Source organism: Euleptes europaea, chromosome 9 (assembly GCF_029931775.1).
Source record: "Euleptes europaea isolate rEulEur1 chromosome 9, rEulEur1.hap1, whole genome shotgun sequence".
Lineage (NCBI taxonomy): Eukaryota > Metazoa > Chordata > Lepidosauria > Squamata > Sphaerodactylidae > Euleptes > Euleptes europaea.
Window position 1 is genome coordinate 50,051,076 of NC_079320.1, and position 25,915 is coordinate 50,076,990.

General features: G+C 42.5%; 1 protein-coding gene across 1 annotated transcript; it reads left to right on the forward strand.

The window, feature by feature from the left end:
- TMA16 (translation machinery associated 16 homolog) lies at positions 1-25,697 on the forward strand. Its single transcript, XM_056855057.1, has 7 exons — positions 1-6; positions 1,464-1,576; positions 7,933-7,970; positions 15,008-15,092; positions 16,055-16,203; positions 22,508-22,550; positions 25,506-25,697. The coding sequence occupies exons 1-7, from the start codon at positions 1-3 to the stop codon at positions 25,642-25,644; spliced, it is 573 nt and encodes a 190-aa protein (XP_056711035.1). The 3' UTR covers positions 25,645-25,697.
- Positions 25,698-25,915: the final 218 nt, after the last annotated feature.

Genomic DNA, 25,915 nt, shown 5'->3' on the forward strand with positions numbered 1-25,915 from the left:
ATGAAGGTAACGTAGCCTTGAGCTTATAGAGATAGAATTATAGTGGCTAGAGTATTTAAAAAAAAAAAAATATCCTGGCCTTTTTTTTACATGGGGACTTGAGGCAGTTCACAAAAAAATATAACAATATAAAGCAATACATTATCAACAGGTTTCACACAATCAGAAAACACGTTTATAGCAATGGCACAATAAAATCCACTCAGGGCCCAAACAAAATTTAGTCTCTCTGCTAAACCCATCAGTCTGGTCTGTTTTGAGATTATCTTCAGTTTTTAAAGTGACACTTGCTATACATTTAACCCAGATTTCTAAAGGCAGATGACAAACAATGCAATCCTAAAAAAGAGTTACTCCAGTCTGAGATCATTGATATGAATGGGCTTAGACTGGAGTAACTCTCTAGGATCGCACTGAAAGTTGTAACAGGAGCCTTTCTGAAACTAAATTTATTTCATCCTTCTTAATGATGGGAAAATGCCTAGCTATGGAATTTTGTGCATGTATTTCAGTATGTGGCCATAAATGTAATGTCTTATGAACTATGTTTGCAGAAATGGTCATTAGTATGTGTTAGTAATGGCTGTGTTTGTTTAGTTACCGTATATACCCGTGTATAAGCCGACCCACGTATAAGCCAAGGTGCCTAATTTCTCCCCAAAAATGGGGAAAAATTAGGCACCCGCGTATAAGCCGAGGGTCGGCTTATAACCCCTCCCCCCCCGCGCAGGCTTACCTTCTGGGCTCCTGCGGCGGGAAGCGGCGGATCCGGCGGGGGCGGCCTTCCTGCAGCTGCAGGAGCCCCCCCCCGGCCGCTCCTGGTGGCGGGAAGTGGCGCGGGCCCGGCGGGGGCGGCGGCGTGGCCTCCCTGCGGCCTCAGGGGGCCTTTGGAGGCCGCTCCCGGCTGGGAAAAGGCGGCGCGGCCTCCCTGCGGCCACAGGGGGCCTTTGGAGGCCGCTCCCGGGCGGGGAAAGGCGGCGGCGGCAAGTTCCCTCCTCCTTCCCCCCTCTACCGTATTGACCCGCGTATAAGCCGAGTTCGGCTTTTTCAGCCCTTTTTTGGGCTGAAAAACTCGGCTTATATGCGAGTATATACGGTACATGTCTATCAGTACTGTCCTAAACATAGTTACACTGTTGTGAGCCCGTTGACTTCAGTGGACATAGAGGAGTGTAACTCTGGTCAGGATTGCCCTGTGTGTATGTGCGTTTATATGCATTCTGTACGGGAAGCGTAAATTAACCTCTTCTGTTTAACCCTGGTATTACTTTTAATAGTGTTTGCGTTATAGCAGGAACATGTTCTGTCGTGAACTAGGGACCTTTGAGGAATTAACAAGTTATGTCTTCATTTTCTTTCATCAAGTCCTACATACAGCTCCTTCTGAGCTGTCTGAATCGTGTCACTTGGATGAAGGGTAGTCTTTGAAAATGCCTATATCTCCCCCCCTTCCATTGTTTCAGCCAAAAGCAGCAAAGAGCAAAGGAGGGGGCCAGGAGAAAAAAGTCATCCATCCTTACAGCAGAAAAGCTGCTCAACTTACAAAAGAAGCACACAAACAAGAAAAAAAGGAAAAGTGAGTTCCTTTATACTTCTGTTTTTCTGCAGCAGGGGGAGAGGAATGCTCACCTGCTGTGCTTTTAAGAGAGTTTTCTTGACCTAGAAATGTCAGGAAACGCTGACTTTGCCAAGCTGTTTTCCGAACTGGATTAGATTTACAGGTATGTATCTTGCTGACAAGCAAGTGCCATTAAAATCCTGAATCCTCTTGCTTAGGGCCTGATAGAGTTCCTCACATCACGAGGCCTGGTTAGGAAACCTCAGGTTGATGGAAGATGTTCTTTTTAATCTGTTAACATTTTTTAACAGTCTCCCCCCTGCACAAATGTTCACCAGTATAGCAGCTTTCCTATGCCATCACCAGTGAAAGCTACTTTGTTCATTCTTTCATTGTCCACATTTTTTTTCAGATTTGGGATGGTATTTCTGAAAACGTGACTCACAATTTATACCATGGCTTCTTAATTAATATATGCCTTTCTAATTTTTCTTTGTGATAATTTTTTCTAATTTTTATTTTTAGTGATTTTTTTGGTGATAAAGTAATGGGCTGATATGCAAAGCTTATGTCTTTCCTTCCAGCATCATGTACCTGTGCTGTCTGGAAACATGTACATCAGAAATTGGTCTTTAGTTACCTTTTGAGCCCTTCGTATAAATTTTAGAAAATATGCATTGTGGGTGCATTCCTGTAATAGTTGATCTTATTTTTATATACTGTACAAGGATGTATGTGTGTTTTATGGTGTTTTTTTTTGTTGTTTTTTTGGGTAAAGAACAGAGCTACTGCACACCAGTTGTGACTAGATTATGGAGAAATAACTGATCCAGTTGAAACTGCAAGGGAACGCATTTGCAATCCAAGTCTTGTTGGAGGCATCTGCTTTGTAGCTTTCTTAAGGGCTGGCGGTAAGATAGGAATTGGCAAAATATTCAGTTTGCTCATAGGTAGACTAAAATCCATTTCTGCTGTATGTGTTTAACAGATTTAAGCATATAAATATGGCAACACATTTATAGCCATTATAGCCTTATAACTGTCAAAGCTCTTATCTCCTGTTGCCCACTCTCTTTATCCTATCCACTTCTTTTCCCTGTTATTCTGTGCAGTTGGGCTCAATCATCATGTTTCTTAATCCATTCCCTAAAGGCAGCTATCACATCACAGATACCATAGCTTTCAGTACTGAACATTTTGATTTTTAGAGCATTTCAGTAGCAGAATAGTATAGTTGGTATGATTTCCCCCACCCCAAATTAAGAGCTAATGGGGAGCTTCCTCTAGATTAAAGATAACATATTTTAATCTGGTGAGGCGATGATTTGGATAAAGAGTCCAGCAAATGCATTTCCTTCCATATCCCAATGTGCAACATCACTAATACATTTCATTTATATGATAGAATCATAGAGTTGGAAGGGACCACCAGGGTCATCTAGTCCAGCCCCCTGCACAATGCAGGAAATTCACAACAACCTCCCCTCCAAACCCCCAGTTACCCCTACTACATGCCCAGAAGATGGCCAAGATGCCTTCCCTCTCATCATCTGCCTAAGGTTATAGAATCAGAATTGCAGACAGATGGCCATCTAGTCTCTCCTTAAAAACCTCCAGGGAAGGAGAGCTTACCACCTCCCGAGGAAGCCTATTCCACTGAGGAACCGCTGTAACTGTTAGAAACTGTTAGAACTGTTATACATTCCTGAGCAAGTCAGTTGCTCTTTGTGGTAACATTTAATTTTTAAGCCATGGTTATTAGTCTTGTTATTCCAGATACTTTTCAGCTGACATCTCAATTCAAGAATGCATATGTTATTTTTTTCTGAAATACAAGTTTATCACTATAGTGTCAGTGTGTGTGTGTGTGTGTGTGTGTGTGTGTGTGAAGTGCCATCAAGTTGCTTCCGACTCATGGCGACCCTATAAATCAGTGTCCTCCAAAATGTCCTGTCTTTGCTCAGGTCTTGCAAATTGAGTGCTGTGGCTTCCTTTATTGAGTCAATCCATCTCTTGTTGTGTTGTCCTCTTTTCCTGCTGCCCTCAACTTTTCCTAGCATGGCTGTCTTTTCTAGTGACTCTTGTCTTCTCATAATAGTGCCAGTAAAACTACCTAAAACTATATAAGCAGTGCTTAGGTGCCTTGTAAAATGCAGACTTTCAATATGTTGGTTGGACAATTCACATTGTGTGGAAGCTGTTTTCTGTCCAGTTCAAAATCTGTACATCTTAACATAATTTTCCCTGTGTAGGTGTGACATGGACTGCAATGTAACAATTAGGTGACTTGAGAAAATCCAGATTCTGGTGGAATGTTTGCTGTCAGGGTTTAGTTGGGGGGAGGGAGCTAAATTGCATGGTACTAGTGGTACTTGATGTCTTGTGCCTTTGGAATATACCTTACATTGAATTTGTATCCATGTTTTCTCATTTTATCTTCTATCATCTTTAGCTAATAGGAACTGAGTTTTTAATTTCCTGAGAATATTTGCTCACTTCTAGAATTAGCCTGGTTCCAAACTAATATTCCTAGGCCAGGGGTCTCAAAACTGCGGCTCCAGAGCCGCATGCGGCTCTTTGGCCCGTTGAGTGCGGCTCTCCGAACTTGGTTCGGAGTCCCTGCTCTTGCGCCCGCTTGCGCCGGCATCCGGGCTGCGGAGCTGGCGCGCCTGAGAGAGCGAGCGGGCGCGCTGTCTCTCCCCCCCCCGCCGTGGAGAATGGCAGGGTCCCCCTTTCCCTCAATGGTTGGGAGGCTAAAGCCTCCCCTCCCCTCTAGCCGTGCGATTGCTGGGCGGGTGGCTCAGCGGTTCCTGCCCCCCCGCCTATCAGCTGTTGGGCAGGGCGGGCTTCCTTTGGTAGACCTGGCCTCCAGCTGAGTCCCATTGGGAGGCCATGTCTACCCACTGGCTTTCTTGGCGGTAGACCTGGACTCCGAGGAGGGGAAAAAGTCCCCCTTCAGAGGCCAGGTCTACCAATTGGCTTCTATGGGCCTCCGGAGGCCAGGTCTACTGCCAAGAAAGCCAATGGGTAGACCTGGCCTCCCAATGGGACTCAGCCGGAGGCCAGGTCCACCGATAGGCTTTTATGGCGGTAGACCAGGCCTCCAGACGAGGACTCCGGACGGGGAGGGGGAAATGGCAGGGACTTACAATTTAATTTTTATTAATATATAAGATCACTATTAAGTATGATATCAAGTTTTATTCAGTGTACCTATAGTTTAATTAAGACTTAAAAGTTTAATTAAAGTTTATTAAGTTAATAAACAGTGTAACTACCTATATAGTTTAAGTTTAAGAAATTTGGCTCTCAAAAGAAATCTCAATCGTTGTACTGTTGATATTTGGCTCTTTTGACTAATGAGTTTGCTGACCCCTGTCCTAGGCCATCTGTTGATCCAGTGATGTCATTGATTTGGTAATAGACTGGCTGACAATTCTATTAACATTTTTTTGGTCATTTTGGATTTGCTAATCCAGCAAATTATAACTTGCTCTGCTTTTCCAGCCTTCTTCAGCCTTTGACATTTATTTTTTAAATTTTTAAATTTGTTAAAAACTTGTGTTTACTGGATTTGTATTCTCAGAAAAATCCGTTGTCCCAAGTTTGTTCAAAATAAACAGTCAATCTGAAATTAATGGACTTTCTAAACCATCTCAATAATATCCATCCAAACATTCAATTTACCATGGAAAAAGAAATTGAGGGTAAACTCCCATTTCTTGATACCCTTGTCATCCGTAAAACAAACTTTTAGTTGGTCACAAGGTCTACCGGAAACCAACTCACACAGATTGCTACTTACACAAAAACTCCAACCACCGCCCCCCGACAGAAAAGAGGAATAATCAAAACATTAATGGACCGTGCAAGACGGATCTGTGAACCACAGTTTCTCAAGGAAGAAATTAATCATCTAAATCACGCACTGCTAGCAAACGGCTATTCCAGAAATGAAATCAGAAGGGCCATTAAACCAAGCAAAAATCAGAAAACTCAGGAAAAACAGTCTCCCATAGCAAAGGTATTCTTGCCATTTATTAAAGGAGTCACTGATAGGATGGAAAAACTTTTGAAAAAATATAACCTACAAACAGTGTTTAAACCCACCAAGAAGATACAACAGATGCTACAGTCAGCAAAAGACAAAATCGTATATCGTATACCTTGCAGTTGTGGACAAGTTTACATCGGGACCACACAACGCAGCATACAAACAAGGATAAAAGAACATGAAAGATACTGCAGACTTGGCCAACCTGAGAAATCAGCAGTGGCTGAACATGGACTGACCCAAACAGGACACAGGGTCTTATTCCAAGACACTGAAATACTGGACAATTCTACCAACTATTTTGTCAGATTGCGCAGAGAAGCCATTGAAATTCATAAACATCAGCGCAATTAAGAGAAAAGAAGAGAGTTTAAGAATGAATAAGGCTTGGCTTCCTGTCCTGAAAACCTCCAGACTAATCCATGCGGATTAGTCTTGGATTCCACATGTTAACAGATCACTTCAGGATACAATGGTTCCACATTAACATACCACACACTCATTAGCACATTATCTTGATACTTACAGGACAATGATTTGCACATTACCTTTAATACTTTGCAGGACAATGACTCAGCTCAAACACAACCCCCTTCTGACTATATATTACTCTTCCTACACACTTGACACTGAGAGACACTCTTTCAGTGTTACTCCTCTGAAGATGCCTGCCACAGCTGTTGGCGAAACGTCAGGAAAGAAAATACCACAGTTACACAGCCCGGATAACCTAAAAAACCAATGAACTCTGACCGTGAAAGCCTTCGACAATAAGTCAATCTGAAATTTGTGTGTGTGTGTGTGTGTGTGTGTGTTAAATGCTGTCAAGTCGCTTCCGACTCATGACGACCCTATGAATCAAAGCCCTCCAAAACGTCCTGTCTTTGACAGCCTTGCTCAGATCTTTCAAATTGAGGGCTATGGCTTCCTTTATTATGTCAATCCATCTCTTGTTGGGTCTTCCTCTTTGCCTGCTGCCCTCAACATTTCCTAGCATCTGTCTTTTCCAGTGACTCTTGTCTTCTCATAATGTGACCAAAATACGATAGTCTCAGTTTAGTCATTTTAGCTTCTAGGGTCAGTTCAGGCTTGATTTGATCTATAACCCACTGATTTGGTTTTATTTTTTTGGCAATCCACACCATCCATAACACTCTTCTCCAACACCACATTTCAAAAGAATCTACATTTTTCCAAGCAGCTTTCTTCAATTCTCAAGCTCAATTCTTAGAACTCTTTTTGAATGCAAGTATAGTACAGGGTTAAGCTGGTACGAAAGGTAAGGAGAATCTGAGAACTGATTCTAATTGAGGCTGTGTTAAATGTGACACTTTGGTGTTCTCCCCAGCAGTACTTTGCAGCTATACTCTGCTTTGTCTGTGCTGTCATAAAACATTCAAGGTGAATAATAGCAACTTGTAGCAGAGAATGAATAAATGGGAACAATTTGCTTCCCACACAATAAATATTTAAAATAATCATTTCACTTTGAAGGTAAAATTGTAAATGTTTGAAATGTGTCACTTTTTCAGATTGTACGGTATTTTATAGTGTTGTCTGTTCCCATTGTTGTATCTCTTTCGGATATTTCCTGGTCCAAGGTTGATATGCAGCCACACCTTTTTTTTTTTTTTTTTTGCTATACTGTCTCCAATTCCTAGAAAGAAGTCTGTGAAGAAGAGTTCTGTGAAGAAGAAATTGATTGATTTTGTTTGATTACTATGTACATGTTTACCCTTTCAAATAAGGAACATTTAACTTGTCTTAATTTATGATATCTACAACAAAAACAAAACCCCTGTACTGGTCTTATTTATTAGGGGTTTTTTTCTAGTCGCCATTCACCCAGAGGGCATTGTAGCAACTTAAAACATTGACTTTTGAGGAGTTGGTTCTCAGTTTGCTTCTTTTGGTGGTGGCAATTGTATCAGCAACCCTGTGGCTTGTTTCTGCCATTTGAAGTGCTTTCTGCTCATTTTAGTTTAATGTAATTCTGCATCATGTGATTTATACTGAGGTTTAAATTCTAAGGTGTTTTTTCCAAGATCTTAATTGTGAAACATCTGCTGACTGAATCTAAAATAACTACTTAACGGCTGATAGTGGTAACCTGTTTTAACAAAATGCCAGTTTCTGAACTGCCTCTTTCTATCGATGAAGTCTGATACAACAACTAGGTTTAAGGTGGGAAATCTTTATATGCACAATGAAACCGGAAAGTCTTCATGGGCATTGGTTTGCTCCTTCATGTGTTTTTCTTTCTATTCTGTTGGTTAAAAAAAATCACAGAAATAATTAAATTGTAGTTATCTTTTTACAGGCTGAAAAATGAAAAGGCCTTTCATCTCAGTGTTGTGGGTAAGTATAAATATAACTCTTTAAACATCCCAAGTTCTGCTGAAATAAATTTCATTGCATTGTCTTGAGTTGTTGAGGAAACAGGCTGCCTTTCTAATGCAACAGGCTTTGTAACATTATAACAACAGCCTTCTCCACCAAGGTATTTAGTGCCGGCAGTACCCCTTTGATGTCTCTCTCTTTTGAGCCGCTCACAGATTTTGGTATTAGTGCTTCCTTTAGGGAAAATACATTTTAGCATCTTTTTTAAGCTGCACTTACAGAGGAAATTTGGTTTCTCACAGATAGCTAAAAGTATTATCTTTTAAGCTTTTACAGCACTGTGTGTTGGAAGGAATTTATGGACGTGTGCTGGAGAGAAAGTGGCATGGTTGAGGCATAATATCACACCTCGTCTTGGAGTTACATAGAGAGAAGCCTCAGGCTCACGTGCAGCCTTCGCCTTTCCTCTTCTCATGGACCTCAGAAAATTAGTTACTTGCTGACTTTTGACAAGACATTGTTTGCAATTACATCTGAACTGGCAAACTGTGGCTTGTGCTTTCCTCGCTAGACTGGCTTGCAAGTCACTTTCCCTCCCTGGTTTGTAGCCCTGGTTTATGGGGCATGCATAATTTTGCTGTCTGTTCCTAAGCATCTCAATGTATTGTGGGACTTCTCATCGTCTGAGTGCTAGCACATCTATCGGCATTGGAGAGCTAGGCTTTTAAGTGTGAACTAATGAATTGATATGCTTATGCTTTTCTTTCGGTAGAGAGGCAAGCCAGGTCTTGTTAGCACAGGCATCCTGCCAGCCACTTTTCCTGGGTCGTGGCTTGTGACGTTTTTCATGCAACTGATCAAGCAGAGTAACTTTTGATAATGTGGAGAATGCAGGTGTAATGTCAAGCAATGATTTGCATTCACTGGAGCTTAAGTTCCAGATATGTGGGCAACCATGGTCTGTATTACTCGCTTGCTCATCCACCTTAGACTACAATTCCTGCATGCAATCACTGTCTGTTCAGCTTTGTCTGACTGCTGTCATGTGCTAGACCAGTGGTTCTCAACCTGGGGGTCGGGACTCCCAAGGGGGTCGCGAAGTGTTTTCTGGGGGGTCGCCACCACTGTCCTGGGACAGCCCCCATCCCGGGTTGTCCAGGACTAACCCAGACGCCCTGTAACCCTGATCCGTCCGCGAGGGCAGGGAAGACCCCAAGCAGAGAGGTGAGGAACTGGCCGACCGACAGCCAGAAGGAGCCGGGCTGCAGAGACGCGGCGGCGTGCCGCCACACACCAGCTGTAGCCCTGCTGCCCAGCTGAGAGGCGGGCGGGCCAGCCCTGGGCGCGGTCGCACCTGCGCCAGGCGGATGACGCGGCAGGATGTGTGGGAGGCCGAGGAAGCTCCCCTGGCTCGGCCAGTTCAGGTCTCGGAGGAGAACAGGGCGGTCCCCCTTGAGGCCGCTACAGCCACCTTGTTTTTACTTTTAGCCGTGCTCGGGTGGGGCGGGAGCTTCAGCCTGGAATCCAAGTGCGCATGTCTGTAGTGTGGCTTCGCTTTTCTGCCCTGAGTCATCAGTTCCGCTCTGCCCTGAGTCATCAGTTCCGCTCTGGCAAGGCCAAGGGGGAGAGAGTCGAGGTGCATGCGCAGTTCGCGATTTCCCCCTCGAGCGCGCAGGTTCGGTGAGGCGCAGAAGGAGCGGTGACTGGCGGAGGGGAGAAAAAGGCACAAAAAGTCCGAGCGGGATAAGCGGCACTCGGCTCTTTCCTGGCCCTTCGCTCTCGTGAGGTGATTAAATGGAGCTCCACTTTGAGGGATAACTGCAGTTCTGTGCACAAGCAGTGTCCCAGTCACAAGAGAGGGGGTTTCCTCGCGAGAGCCCCGGCCTGCTTGGAAGAGTTTTTGGGGAGAGAGGGGAGGACAAGGAACGCAATGCATGCTCAGAGGCACTCTTTCCTCCGTACCAGGAAAGGTTGCCGCACCACACAGTCACAGCCGCTGCGCAACAGGTGGTAGTACCGTCTGCTTGTTTGTTTTAAACTTTAAAATTTAAAGTAATTATATATATGGATACCCTGGACTACCAAAAAAACAAATGTGTTTTCTTTATCCTATTAAAAATGTAATTTATGCAAATTTATGCAAATGTGACGAGGGTCACAGGTTACTTGGCAATTGTAAAAGGGGGTCGCGACTCGAAAAAGGTTGAGAACCACTGTGCTAGACCATCACTGCTAGTTGGACGCAACGATAGGCAGAAGCCAAAGAGGACACCGTTTCTCCAGAGGTCTTTGGGCAGCTCTCAGTGGAGCATGTGTGTGTGTTAAGTGCCGTCAAGTCGCTTCCGACTCATGGCGACCCTGTGAATGAAAGTCCTCCAAAATGTCCTATCTTTGACTGCCTTGCTCAGTGGAGCATACACCTGACATATTGCAGCTGTGTTTGAACTTTAATTTTGTAGCGTTTCCCTTCCTCTTCCATAGTAGCAGTGCCTTCCTATAGAACTCTGTCCCTTATCAAATGCTTTTAGAGTTTTTTTGTTTTTGTTTTAGAAGATGACTGATTAAATGTATAGTGGATCAGAGACTGAATCTCCAGAAAGTGATTTTCTTTAACTTAAAAGCAGGCTGTGGGTAGGGACAAGGCAGTGGCTGGAATTAAGGTAGAAGAAAATTGTGCTTCGGTGAACTTCCAGTGAGATCGGCTGGAAAGCTGCGGACCTAACTCTGTGGTCAGGCAGCTTCTGGAGATGTAGCACTGTTGCAAACTGTGTTTTGCAAATCAGCTTCGAGCCACTGCTTCAGATTTTGGTTTGTCAGGCATTTACAAACCTTGGCTTAGTTGTAAAGCTAAACCATAGTTAAGCTCCCTGTTTGAACCATGTCACAACTGATAAGCGATGAACATGATTGCAGCTGTATTCAGCAATTTCTGTTGGAATATAGAGCCTTAAATGTGAGTAGGAGATGGTTGGAGGCAATCTCTGGTGGATGGATCCACCTTCTGCCACATCATGCTGTATAACCCACCCTGCAACTGACTTATCCAGGAACATTTGGGAGAGCTACATGAAGAAAAGGGGCCAGCAGGATTGAAGTATGTTCAAGTATAAAGTGAAACTCAGATGTGTCTTTTCCAGTAATGCATGGGGTTCGTTCACCTTTGAGGTTCTATACAAGATACCTTGTCCTTGGTTAAAGGCTGTTACTGGCAGATGATAAAACAGTTCAGAAAAAAGTGGTCACCCTACTGTGCCTTTTCAGTATGGAAACCCTCTTATATGTCGAGGAAGCTCTTTATTCTTTATTGCCTAAAGTAGTTTGGTAATTTGCTGTTATCTTTGTCTAACAGCAGTCTGCATCTCAAATGTCATATTCCATCTTAAATTAAATTTTGACAAAAGGAGAGCTACTTTTCAGTAGTTTAAGGAGATCGTTTAAGAAGAGAAATGGCATGCATTTGCTCTTTTGCCTCCCCCTATTTCTTCTCTTTGACTTCTTTTCCTGCTTCGTTCAATTACCATTCCTCCTCTCTCCCACCATCGTTTTTCTCCTTTCTTCCATCTCTGTACCGAAGTACAGCTACAAGGTAGACAATTCATTTTTGCAAGGCATTTTGCAGGTAGTGCTGGTTTTGCTGTAAAGATCAGTCAGGGAGGAGGAACAAAATTTCCCCAAATGTCTTGCCGCAAAATGGCAGTTCTGAGCAGTGGTAACAGTTTGATTTGCTAGACAGCCGGCATCTCCAAATTATGGCACAGTCGAAGAAGGCTTGAAGTCGTACAAGAAACAGTCTCCATTCTAATTCTTCCCTGTCTTCCTGCTGTTTCTTTTTTCTGCTCGTATTTTTTCACTTGCCTTTGTAACGTCAAGGTACCTGATTAAATCAAGCCCAATTCAGAAACGCAGCCACTACACAGCGGCCACAGCGGCTCTGCTCTGTGTGACAGGCTCTTGACACGGTAGGATGATTTTGACTGTCTCCACACCTTTTCCCTTTCCATGCAAAGGCAGTAGAAAAATATAATTAAGTTCCTCACCTATCATAATCAGGTACTGTATTATAGAAATCTGAATTTGTTTGCATCTTTTAAAACCATCTGGCCACAATTAACGGCGATTAGTCGTTAGTGGATATTTAGCTATATTTTTAAAATGCAACAATTGTTGCGTAGCTGGTAATTCCAGATGGGTATCCATGTTAGCCTGTAGCGCAAAATGAAACAGGAGTTGAGTGGTAATTTAGAGGCCAGCATCATTTATTCCAGCATAAGCTTTCTTGAGTCAGAGTTCACTTCACCAGATGCATTGGATTCACTCAAAAAATGTATGCTGGAATAATAATAATAAGAGTTGGTTTTTGTATGCTGACTTTCTCTACCACTTAAGGAAGAATCAAACCGGCTTACAATCACCTTCCCTTCCCCTCCCCACAACAGACACCCTGTGAGGTAGGTGGGGCTGAGAGAGCTCTAACAGCTGTGACTAGCCCAAGGTCAACCAGCTGGCTTCATGTGGAGGAGTGGGGAATCAAACCCAGTTCTCTAGATCAGAGCTCACCCCTCCAAACCACTGCTCTTAACCATGCTGTTTAAGGGTCCACTGGACTCCAGTTTCATTTGACATAGGTGATATATGTGGAGAGGGGACAGGCAGTGCAGTAGTGGTCGACTAAAGAATTCTTGTGTCTACAGTCTTTCTCTTGGGCCATTGGATGCCTCTACAAGGCGCGCTCAGGAGGTCTCCTGTATTTCTGGATCTGCTTTGCGCAGTGTGCCTCAGACTCCATTTCCTTCATCCTCCAGTTTAGGGTTTGTTTTTTTCTGGCTTGCCTCTGGGAATTTATTGCTGTTGCTTATAGCATCTTCTGCAGGTAGGCTGTAGCTGGGCCTAGCAAATAAGCAGTGGTACACTTTTCAGCACAGAAGGTTAGTCGTTCAGGAGGATGCTTTAATAAAGAGATAGGGAATGTAGTTGATAGCACTATTTGGTGGCATTTCTTATTTTTATTGCATTGTTTTCTAATTTCTGTAATTCCATTTTTGCAAATTGTTCCAGATCTTAAACTGTTTCTATTGCACTGTTTTCTAATTTGTAATTCAATTTTATTACAATGTGTAATATATGTCTTATACAGTCCCTATTGCATTACTACATTTTGTAATCCTTGAATCTTGGTGAGAAAAAACAGACTTATAAAGTGAATAAATTTTATACTTCCATTGGAAACACAGCAAAACCTTATTCCTTAGCATAAATTCATGTAGATGAGGGACTTGTGATTGAGCAATGTAATCTTTGAATACTGTAGCGACCAGGGAGGAGGTCACAAACTATCTTGAATGAAAGCTGGCATAAAATATCCCAAGCTACTCCTCCCCCTGACATGCTGCCAAATATTATTCTGCCCTAGAAACCGAACGTGGACTAGGAGGACCACTAGAAATGGATCTTGTCAGCTAAGCAGCACAAAGAAAAATCCTATGAAATAATTTTTTTTAAAAGCATAGAGCACATCTTTTTGCAGTCTTTTCCTGGGACTTGGGGGATGATGCTGTTTTCCGTGCTGTTGTGGAGATTGAGTGCTCAGCTAAAAATATCTTTCAGTCTTGTCTTGTATAGTCAACTATACTAACATTCCAATCCTGAAAGGGAGGTGTAGTTAGGGTGAGCCCAGGGACGGCACAGCTGCTCCATCTCCTGGGTGCAGCAAGCCAAAAAAGGAATTTCTGATGAAACCCCATGAAGCTCTCCCATTGAGTTTCACAGGGCTATGCCTGCCATTTTGCAGGCGTAACTTGGTGCCTGCAAAAGAGGGTGTTTCCAGCCCGAAAGGGCTTTGGTAGCTGCCTAAAGGCAGCTCCATCTCTGGGATGCGAGCCCTCGCTCCGGAGATACACTGACATCAAGGCTGCGCTGATGGCCATGGCTCGCGCTGCTGTGTGGCTCCCCTACAGCAACGCAAGTGGTCCATGCCACTTTGGATGGCACAAGTAGCACTTATTCCCCCATACAAGTCATGCTGCCTTCTCACCCATTTCACCACCACCCCCCTTCAGGACTGCACTGTTTGTCCTTTTATTGTACTGTGGATACTGGGTGTATTTCAAAATCTGCTAGCACTATGTGTCTATTTAAAGTTCTTGGGGGGAAAAAACACATTTTGATATTAGTTGTCTAGTAAAGACCGAAGGAAACAGATTATTTTCAGCAAAACACCTGGAACATGGAACACTTATACTCAACGTCCAAATGCAAATTGAATGATGTTGGTGACATAAATCCTATTGATTTTTCAATGGCTAAGCCTGTGTTCAGTTCCTTAGACTATATCCTGAACCAAATCTGACTTTCTGGGGGAGTTACCATTTATCCTGTAGATTATCCCATCCAGGAAATTTGGGGTTGGGGGGGTGGGCGTGATGGCTGTAGCCAGCAATTCACTTTGCTGAATGACAATAGGATTGTGGCCCAGGACCCTTGACTTTTAGTTGGAACTAAGTGCTCACCCTTTTCAAGAGCAGAAGCACCGGTTGTTCAAGGGGGTGGAATGCCTGTGGATTTCCACTTCAGCTGCAGTCCCCCACACTCCATTTGACATCTTTCTTGAGTCTTCCTTACCCTTAGGATTCTGCTTGAGCAGGAAAGGGGGAAATAGGAGCCATTCCTGGAACAGAACTATATTCAGTTTCCTGGATCTGGCCTGCTATTCTTGAATCTCATGCAGCGGTGCAGTGATATTTTTGTGGTTTAGTGGTTTGTTCAGTGCTTCATATTTGATTTGTTGCAGGAACTTCCCTGTGTCTTTGGTGAACAGTTACAGCCCATTGGTAGAGAATCTGCTTTGTATGTCAACAGTCCCATGTTGAATCTCCAGTTTAAAGGACCAGGTAGCAGGTGATGCAAAACACCTGAGACCCTGGAGAGCTGCTGCTAGTCAGAGTAGACAATACCGATCTTGATGGACCAATGTTTCAATATAAAGCAGCTTCATGTTTTCAACAGTTGTAGTAAATATATATATATATATCTCTGCTTTTGTTTTTATGCTTTTGTAGGTGAAAAACTCCTTTGGTTTCAAAATCACCTGGACCCTAACAAACTGGAATACACAAAAAAAGAAGCCTGTGAACTAGTAGAAATGTAAGTTTGTGGCAGATGAAAGTCTTAACGTTTTGGGAAGAGCGATGAGTTAAATGTGCCCAGTGCCCTTGAGATGTTATGTAATGTTCTGATAGTACTAACACTGTGTTATGTGCACGAGGGCAGAGTGCGTGGGTTCCATCCTTAATGTTGCTGGATTGGTTGGGTGGTTAGAGTGTTGGACTAAGATCTGGGAGACCCAGGCTCAGGTCCCCACTCTGCCATGGCAACTGGTGTGGTGACCTTGGGCCAGTCACACACGCTCAGCCTAACGTACCTCACAGGATTGCTGTGAGAAAATGGAGGAAGGGAGAATGTAGTAAGCCATTTTGGGTTCACTCTGGGCAGAAAAGTGGCGTATAAATGAACTAACTAAATAATATTCATGATATTAGAAATCATTGTTTTATGTAATCATGACCAGTAATGTTAAACTAATGTGCTAGAGCAAGTTTGTTCCCATTGTGCAAAATACCGTAGTGCCTGTTACAAAGAGCTATGCAAGACTTTTACCTGAATACTTTATCTCCTAATTGTCCCTATTGATTTTTGCATCCATATGTAACCTTAGTTTGTTTGAAGTATATTTAACGTGGCACAAGGGATGAACAGAAACAACATAAGCAATTTAATTTTTTAAAGTGCATTATTCTTTTAATTAGTCTGGCGGGTGAAAATGGGATGTGAGATGTTCTTGGCTTACTTTTATTTCCTTCGCACCTTTCTCGCATTCTGTCCGGAGGAATCGATTTATGAGTTTGTTACTGTACATGGTGTGCAGACAGGCATTTTAACACAGCTGCAGTGCTGCAGCCAAGCTAGCTAAATACAATTACAACTTTGGAGGAGGTTTTTTCCCCCCTTTCCTCTCCAAAGTTGTCACTGACGCGTCTCTGAAATTGTGATGGGATCGTAAAGCAAATGCTGGAAACCTTGACAGTGGCGTTTTGCTATGTTTTTAGGTATTTGCATCGGTTCAGTGATGAGTTGGAGCAGATCGAACTGCACAACAGTATTAAGGGCAGACAGGCAAGGCAGCACAGTTCCCGAGAAACCGTCATCAAACAGACCATGGAACGTGAAAGACGGCTGTATGATGGATATGGGCTAGGTAGGTCTGGCCTACCGCCCCTTTTCATTAAAAAAATGCATCAGTTCACAGTAATCACTTGGCAAAATGAGAACCTTACCTACACTGAGTTTCTGATGATGAAAGCGAAACTACTGGCTTGCAATCTATTAAAAGATACAAAAGTAGAGAAATCCTTTCAAAAGAAAACAACAACTTTCTCCTCCAGTGCACTATAAAAGCAGTTCTGCTTCACTTGAACATTGTGTTTTCATCTCTTCAGTGAAGAACCATAGAACCGGGTTTGATTCCCCACTCCTCCACATGAGTGGTGGAGGCTAATCTGGTTAACTGGATTTGTTTCCCCACTCCTGCACACGAAGCCTCCTGGGTGACCTTGGGCTAGTCACTCTCCCTCAGCCTCACCTACCTCACAGGGTGTCTGTTGTGGGGAGGGGAAGGTGATTGTAAGCCGGTTTGAGTCTCCCTTAAGTGGCAGAGAAAGTCGGCATATAAAAACCAACTCTTCTTCTTCCTTAAACATCCAAACTCAGTTTTTCCTTACCTCCAGCCTATGGCTATCTTGGCACATTGCTGCGCCCTATTTAGAAAATGCACTGTGTGAGAGATCATCTGTAAATTGTCTTCAATGTTGAAATTCCATAATATATTTACATCATCTGCTGCTTGTTACTCTGTTTTTTTTATTTTATTAATTTGGGAGGGGTTTGAAGGTTTTTGGGATGGAAAAAAATGCCGATTAATATATATATATATATATTTACCACCTGTCCTAGTTTTACAATGAAAGTCAAAGACAGGCCGGGAAATCTTCTCCTTCTTCAAAGATTACCACAAAGCAATATTCATTTTATAACTTTTGAGACAGCAAGTTGTGCACAGGATTTTCAAAACTCTAAAAAAACCAGGCTCTGTGATTCATATTCCCAAAGAGTACAGAGCACAGAGCTTACAGGTGGCCCTTTTCTTGTTAAAGGCGACCTCCAATCATTTGTCCTTGTTCATGCAAAAATCCAGTAGCATTTTCTCTAACCTGAGTTTCAAATTAAGGAAAATTGTTGTTTCTGGATGATATAATTAGAGATTGCAATTTAAAATACAGACGTCTGCTCGGTTGTGGCATTACAAGGGCTTAAAATCGCCAGTCACCAGAAGTTTTTCCCCTTCCCTTCCCCACTCCCTTAACAAAAATGACTGCAGGCATGTTTTAATTCTTTTGCTGCAGAAAGTAAAGTTTTCCTTTTGTTCTGGAGAGAGAAAATAGACTGCCAATCTACCTTGAGGGAAGATAGCTACATTTGTTATGCCCTTTTGAGGTCTCTCGTCTTTTACTTCATGAGTACCACTTCACTCTGATTTTATTCTTGAGCATGTTCTTTGAAAAAAAAACATTTCAGTTGCAAATGAGGTATTCAAATAAAAGAGGAAATATTATCCCCGGCACCTTGAGATCTAAAACATTCAGTGTATGGGAGGCACCTGCTTGGCTTATTAGAAGGACAAGAGATTTCAATATCTTCAGCAGTTTTGCAGGGTTTCCTGCCCTTCTTTGTCTATTGGTCTATGCAACTATATATAATCCCCAGATCCTTTGCATATGTGGCCTCAGTGTTTCAATTTCCTTGGCCCCAGTGTGTTGATAGACAAAGGCAAGACTGAATTATTGCGTACTGTTACCTTAGGGCCAAACTAGACATGACACATGTCTGACATAGGGGTGTCAGGAGTGCTGCCACTAGTAGGGTATAGTGGTTAAGAGCGATGGTTTGGAGCAATGGACTAATCTGGAGAACTGGGTTTGATTCCCCACTCTTCCACATGATCTGTGGAGGCTAATCTGGTGAACCGAGTTGGTTTCCCCACTCCTCCACCTAAAGCCAGCTGGGTGACCATGGGCTAGTCACAGTTTCCTTAGAGCTCTCTCAGCCCCACCTATCTCACAGGGTGTCTGTTGTGGGGAGGAAAAGGGAAGGTGATTGTAAGCCGGTTTGATTCTTCCTTAAGTGGTAGAGAAAGTCGACATATAAAAACCAACTCTTCTTCTTCTTAAATCCTCAAATGGGCAATTTAAAAATGTCTCGAGGGCCTGATCATGGTAGGGACCACAGCGTGGTGGGACAAGGCACTCTTGTTCCTTCCCAGCAGCTTTTCCAAGTGCCAAAACAGCTGCACCCCCTTGCAGCCATTTTAGCACTTGAAATGGCTTGGGGCGGGGGACAAGAGCACTTTTTCATGCTGTGCTGCAGGCCCTTGTGGCATTTTTAAATTGCCCATGTTAGGATTTAAAATGGCAGCAGCCCTGTGTCAGACACGAGGACGCCGTCTTGTCTAATTTGGCTCTCAGGAGAACACATCACACTCTTTCCATTCCAGTCAATGTGGGGTAAGCAGGCTTTGGGCTATCTAGTTGTGTTCATAGCTACTGCAGCTCAATTCCCATGAAAAGTTTATCTCTGATTCTGCGACAGATTCGGAAGGGAGTCTGCCTTGGGGGCAAAGTGCTCAAGGATCTGTTTTAATTCACTTAATTTACCCGTTCATTGTAGTTGGCAAGTGACGGCGATTGAGATGAGTCCAGATTGACTTTGAAAGCATGCCCCTGCCACCAGCTTTTGTTGTGTTGGGGGCTTAGTTTGTTAGTTTTAAACTATGATGATTTTGATTATTTCTAAGCTTCCGTGAGACAAAGTGGGTTATAAATAATTTATTAAATGTTTAAAAAGAAAATGTGCCCTCCTCAGGGCTTCCAGAAGCAGGCTGCTAATGGAGTAACTGTAGGTTGAGCGATGAAGGCCCATAGGGAAGTAATTATACTCCTTCAGTAGTAGAATCTCAGTCCATGGTCCGGCATAGTAAATTGAACATTAATTAGTTTATTAGTGAACTGTGTTTTTACTGTTGAAGGCTGATGTACTTGTTTTGAATAATCAATCTAATGGTGCTATTAGAGGTTAACATTTTGGTTCAGTCTCGTTTGGACTGGATTTTAACTACCTTCTTTGGTTCTGGTTGAATTATAAACTATAAAAAGTAGTTTTGGTAACCAGTTCATGTTAGGGGTCTGTTGATCAAGCTCTGAATTGCTTCAGATGCAGTGCTGAACCACTAAGGCACACACAGGTCATTTATACAGGGTAGATTCTGATGCTTGCTCAAAGCTGATTTTTTAAAACCCGACCTTTAAAATGCCTGTTCATGGTCCCGATGTAAGAAGAGAAAGTCCAAGGCTGACAGGGGTGGGGGTTATGCTTGCAAAGCCTAACCACACAGTATCCTGCCTCGAATGGGTTGGACTACCGCCATTGTAGCCCTCCCACAGTTGTTCGCCCACTTGGTTAGGGCTACAAAGCCCTGCCCTCTGCCTTTGGGGCCATGCGCGTGTAGCTCAAACCTCCCCCCCCCATGCCTGCGAATGAAATGTTTTTGTTTTGCAGAGATAGTAGGAAGGTGGTCTGTATTTTTCTCACCCCATCTCACAATTCTAACGAGTATTTTTTTGTTTTGAATTCTAAAATAGCGATATATCACTGAAGTGATAATCACATCACCCCAATGCCACTTCAAAGAATCGAGACTATCGTATGTGTTTCATACGCCGATCAGTTTTTCTCACTAATCTGCAAATACTGCATTTTGGACCCACACGTGTTGAGTCTTTCAATTGCGCAAAGAACCCAAGAACCATTCCTTTCCCTAGATTTAACAGCCTCTGGCTATCCATCAACCACTTCACACTTAAAAAAGGGGAGATAGAATTTAATTTTTCCTTGACACTCTAAAGAGAAAAGTTGCCACATCTCTCATACAATTAACCGATCTATTTGACAGCAGATAATGCAGTATCCGCTTCTCAGAAAGCGTCTTTAGCTGTTTTATCCAGGGAGTGATATATTTATTTCATGCAATATTATTTTGTCGACATGTGGACATGCTAGGACAATGTGGGCAAGGGAGTCTATTTGATTTGGACAAAAAGGCCATTTTCGTTCTTATGCAATAATTTTATTGTATCGCCCTTGTGTCTCGGCTGAGTCTAGAGCAGGGGTTGGCAAACTTATTAGTCAAAAGAGCCAAATATCAACAGTACAACGATTGAGATTTCTTTTGAGAGCCAAATTTCTTAAACTTAAACTATATAGGTAGGTACACTGTTTATTAACTTAATAAACTTTAATTAAAGTTTTAAGTCTTAATTAAACTATAGGTACACTGAGTAAAACTTGATATCATACTTAATAGTGATCTTATTTATTGATAAAAATTAAATTGTAAGTCCCTGTCATTTCCCCCTCCCCGGCCGGAGTCCTCGTCTGGAGGCCTGGTCTACAGCCATAAAAGCCTATGGGTAGACCTGGCCTCCGGCTGAGTCCCATTGGGAGGCCAGGTCTACCCATTGGCTTTCTTGGCAGTAGACCTGGCTCTTTTGACTAATGAGTTTGCCGACCCCTACTCTAGACTCAGCCGAGACACAAGGGCGATACAATAAAATTATTGCATAAGAACGAAAATCTATATACGGGATCCGAAGCGGGGGAGTTCGGACTTCGGCACGTCCCGAATTTAAACGGGCCGAATTTTGCCGAAGCCGAACTTTTCCGATTTTTTTTTCAACAGCCCTACTAATGAGTTTGCCGACCCCTGCACTAAACCCTCAGCAGGCAGGCTGTGTCTTCCCTTCCCCCTCTTCTTTAATGGATACTCAGTTGCTGTTAGCATGATTTCTGCTGCAGCTTTTTCAGCTCTCATCAGGCTGTTTTTGAGACCCCCTTCTTTTGGCTGATTTGCAAAGTCATATTTTTTTCTGGATACCTGGAGCGTCCCTAAAGTAGATGGGGGTCATGTTGTGTAGCTGTTATTCTCTTCCCAGGTCAGCCAGGTTTAGACAGTGATTATCATTTGTATAATATAGGGAAAGAACTCAAAATATGACCGGTTTTTGTTTGTTTCAGAGTTTATACATGAGTAGATTTTGTTTTGTTTCTTCCAACATCTATAGATGAGAAACAGCCCTATAGCTTTTATTAGTTTACTTTCCATTTAGTTACTGACAGTGTTAACGGGGGTGGAGAAGTTTTAACTTCGCTGTATCAGAAAACTAGATTAAATAAAACTTGTCATGTTCAAGCCAGCTAAAGTTCTCAGTTCGGTATTATGCTCATATTACTTGCAAACAAGTACATAGAATCTGAATGGATAGTGAAGTTTAGTAATAACAATCCTAAAAACCAATGGACTGAGAGAAAGAAGACTGTTTCTAGCATTGCATGGTTATCATAAGGTATATAGAGTGGAACATAGAACTATTTGTTAGTCATAAGATTGCAAACTAGATTGGATTTGGTGTAGCATGTTAACATGCTCAAATTTACTTTGTTCTACCATTACTTTTTCAGTGCAATGGGAAAAAATGTTTTAAAATGCCATTGCTAAAATGCAAAGCAACAGAACAACTGAAAATTACTGTAATCAGTGATGGTATGCCATTTTAGGAGTCTGTAAGATGTCATAAGTAACCAACAATAGAACCATGGCTGTAAATTGTTAGTATATTAGACAATCAAACATAACATAATGGTTTTAAACATCGTTATGCTCATCCAATTCAAGGCTAACATCTGCACAAAGATCAAAAGGGCTTATTCAGATATATACATCCCAAAGCTCTTAGATGCTTTTAGGAAGTTCTCATAAAATGTTTTGCTAATTTGCAGACACGTTTCAGAAAAAACACACACACATAAAGATCTTTTGTACTTTCCTTAATAGTTATGTTTCTTTTAAAAGTGGGACTAGAATTTCTTAACAGTGTCCCCTTCCAAAAAGAAAACTGGTATCTTCCTTCTGTGTATGGAATGTTTTGAGGTTGTGTTTTCACCCCAAGGTCCCAACTTCCGGACCAAATAGGTCACACTCAGTGGTGCTAATGATACCAGAAGTAGATAATCTGAAGTAGCCAACATTTCTAACATGACACTGTGATTGCCTTTCTTGACAACGTTCTGGGGGCTTGGTCATCTTCCACACTGATGGTAGGGAATGGGTGGTTAATGCTTTCCACCCATCCCATTTTCTTAGTCAAAAATGGCTCCATGTACTGTCTGTCATCCCAGAAGGGGGAGAAACTGTGCCCAGAATATGGGTACCCTCCGTTGAGATTACAGTGGATGGGGTAGAGATTTATAGTGGCAGCTGGTCTTTACAGTTACATTATGTGTCTCAGATCCAGTAATGGATTTCCTGATTCATAGTCATTTAGAAGGGTCTGATATCAAATTAATAACTTTTATATGGCTAATCAAGTTGGATTTCATTGTATTTCCAATAGATATTCCTGACATTGTGAACAGCAAGCATTTAAAAACTTTCAGGTAAGTTACTGTTTCGTTAATTGCTTGTATATTGTGTGTCTCCAATAGGTTGTGTGTTACTTTTTAAAGACGTTCCTATTGCATTTGTCTCAAATAAATTAATCAAATCTTGGTTTCAGGTGAGAGTTTGCAGAAAACCCTGATGCCTTATTAGTATTGTTCACCATAATAGTAATTGGAAGCTTAAGGTTTGTAATTTGAAAATATGAATTTGTGCTCCGTACCTGGATTCCTTTTAGGTGTCTTTGCCAGGACCCAGACTATTGTATCAGTAACATTCAAGTCATTTAGTCTTCTCTGCCCTTGTTCCTTTATGAATTACTGTTAAAAGAAATTAGCAGAATCTTTAGTCTATGGAGCATTTTAATAGGGTAGGTGTTCTCTACATTCACACAACCTCTGTCAGTAGTAGCAAAGGTCAGCGTTGGCAGGAAGTTAACCATAGAAAGGGGGCCTTTCTTCTGCTTCAGATGGTGTGTGGTTGTGTGTGCAGAGACGTGTAAATAGCCATTTCCTATGCACGCTGACAGACACCTAGCTTCTCTCAGTGGTTTGTACTTTTTTGCCATGTGATTTTAGTCTGCGTTGAGCTGTATAGCTTGCAAAGCGACTTCCAAATGGATAGGTCTTCAAGTGCTGATTGTTGCTAGATCTTATAGAACCAAGATTGGGTAGATCGTATTGAAAATCCGGGGCAGTAACATGCAAAGACCATGGTGGTCTTTTTCCAGAAGAAAAATGCTGAAAAAACCTCTTATGAAGTATCTATATACTAATAGCCAAGTCAGCCAAATCTGAGGATACTTAAATCTGATGACTGGAGCTGTGAATGGGCAAGGCAGATTTTTCTACAAACCTGAATGCCCCAGGTTTGCAAAAAAATCTGACGCACATGCACACTTTTGGGGATTTGAAAACCCCAAAATGATAACAGCAGCACCTGTGGCTTTAAGAAACAGATTCTCTCAGTAGCTGTTGCTAGGCAACCACAGCATTCCAGACTTGGAGTTTCTGTGAGTAAAAGACAGGGGGAGGGGGGCAGGGCCTTTTCATGTCTGTTTTGGTCTTTGAGGGAGGACTCATTGGGGCCATGTGTGGGGTAGCATTCCCAGCTCTTTGTTGAGAAACTCTTGCAGATTTTGTGGTGAAGTCTGAGGAGGGCAGGATTCAGCAAAGTATAATGCCATAGAGTCCATCCTCCAAAGCAGCCATTTTCTTCAGGGGGGCTGATCTCTGTTGTCTGGGGTTCAATTGTAGTTCTGGGGGATCTCCAGGTCCCTCCTGGAGTTTGGCAACCCTAAGCCTGGCAGCAACCTCTGGCTAACTTGATACCACCTGACTTGCATGACTCAACTATGCCTAGTTGCTTTCAATTGTTCAGCAGCAGCTACTCTAGCCAGCGTGGTGTAGCAGTTAGAGCTTCAGAGCAGGTTCAAATCCGCATCTTGCTATGGAAGCTCACTGGGTAAATTTGGACCAGTCACATACTTTCAGTCTAACCTACCTCACAGGGTTGCTCACAGGGATAAAAGTGAGGAGAGGAGACTCAAAATTCTGCATGGGGGCTTATTTTTTAGTTTTGAGAATTTGGATGGGGAAAATGTGCATCTAGACAGCAGCAAATCCAAGGCAAAACCTCCCATGCATAAATGGCCATGAACAGTTTTGGCAACAATTAATATCACAATGTATTCAGTTATAATACATTGTTAAAGAGTTCAGTGTTATGAAGTTCCGTTTAATATGCTAACTGTTGCGCCTGTGTGACAGTATCTGTTCAAATAATACACTTCCTTTTGTTTACTCCAGAATTTGTTTTCTAGCTTCAAATTTTATTTTCCTGCCTCCCAGATGGCAAACATTAAATATGCATGTGCTATGGTAGCATAGGCTGCAACAGTCTGCAACTCTTTCTCATTTGCTGAGTTTACTTGCGTTTTTTGGGGGAGGGGGAGTACAGGAAACAAAGATCGGTATGCTGTTAAACTCCATAAATATGCCAAACAGTACCATTTATATGTTAGCTAAGTTTTATACAATGCTTTTTATGTTGTTAAAGCAGTAAAAGTTTATGTTTGCTGGGGAAATGAGCATTGCAAATATTTCACTTGTTCCCAAAATTTCTGATTTTTTTTCTATTAAAAAAGGGTTTTTTCTGGACATTTTGAAGCCATGGGGAGACAATGGCTTCAAAATGTTTAGAAATGTTACATCTCTACACATAGGGCCAACCAACAGTTTTCCATGGGTTTTGTCTGGGTTCCCTGACTTTCAGGCAGTCACACACCAGCTGCACAAGTTTCCTGCTGGGATCTCCGTTCTCAAGTGCACAGGGCCCTTATGCATGTTTGGACCATGGTACACATGGAGATTAGTGCCCCCTGGGAGCTGTGTTGGGCTGGAAAAGCAGTGTGGTGGAGGGAGGGAGGCAGGCAGGTGGCCCTTTTTCACGCTGGGTTCCTGGTCCAGATAATAGCCCCGTTTGGGAATTGAGCTCACAGCTGAAGTGACTGACTAGAAGTTGGTTTGTGGAATCTAGACCCAATCGTTGCTTAGGTGTGACAAGTAGTCTGACCCAGAGTAGCATCTCTCAAGCGCCCAGGAACCCTCTAATGTATCATGCACATGTGTGCTACCACCTTAAACTGACATTTCTTCATTTGGGGGGAAGCTGATCAGAATTGAAGTTTTGTGGCAATGAGGATCTAGGCTTCCCCCTCCCCCATCAAATGACTGCAAAGTTAATGATGATGTAGGTGGGTGTATTGTCACGTGAGCCTCTACAGGATTATTTTTAGGAAGCATCTGTTCTGATTATCAGCAGTTTGTTTCAAGGTAAAATTTTGCCCCTAGTTCTTCCTGATACAGCGTCAGCCTTTTCATTAGCCATCTAAAATTTTACACTTTCCATAGTCTAAACTGTTGTTCTCTCTCTGTGTGTCTTTTTTTTTTAAGAGATTGGGATGGCGATCTGAAGAAGTTGCCAAACATTAAAATGAGAAAGCTATCCAGTAAAGATGCCCTTACTACTGGGATGGAGAAAGCATCTGTTGAAGCTGAAAAGGAACCATGTACAGCAAAGGATGTACACTAATGAACAGCTGCTGATACGGAGATGAAAGCTGAGGCAGATTGCTGAGCTACTGTTTTAATTACCAGCGGGTGTGAGACTGAGCCGTGTTTTCAGGGAAATGCCAGAAGACCCGGCCCTCTTGCCTGTGCAAATCACATTCTGTCTTGGCCTTCAGTTGTGGTGTGAAACACTGGCCCGTTATGTCACTTGTCTTTCAGTTTTTAATATGTTTGAAGTTTGTAAAGGTGATGGATAAGACTCTTAAAGGCTAGCTAGATGTTATAGTGGTCTA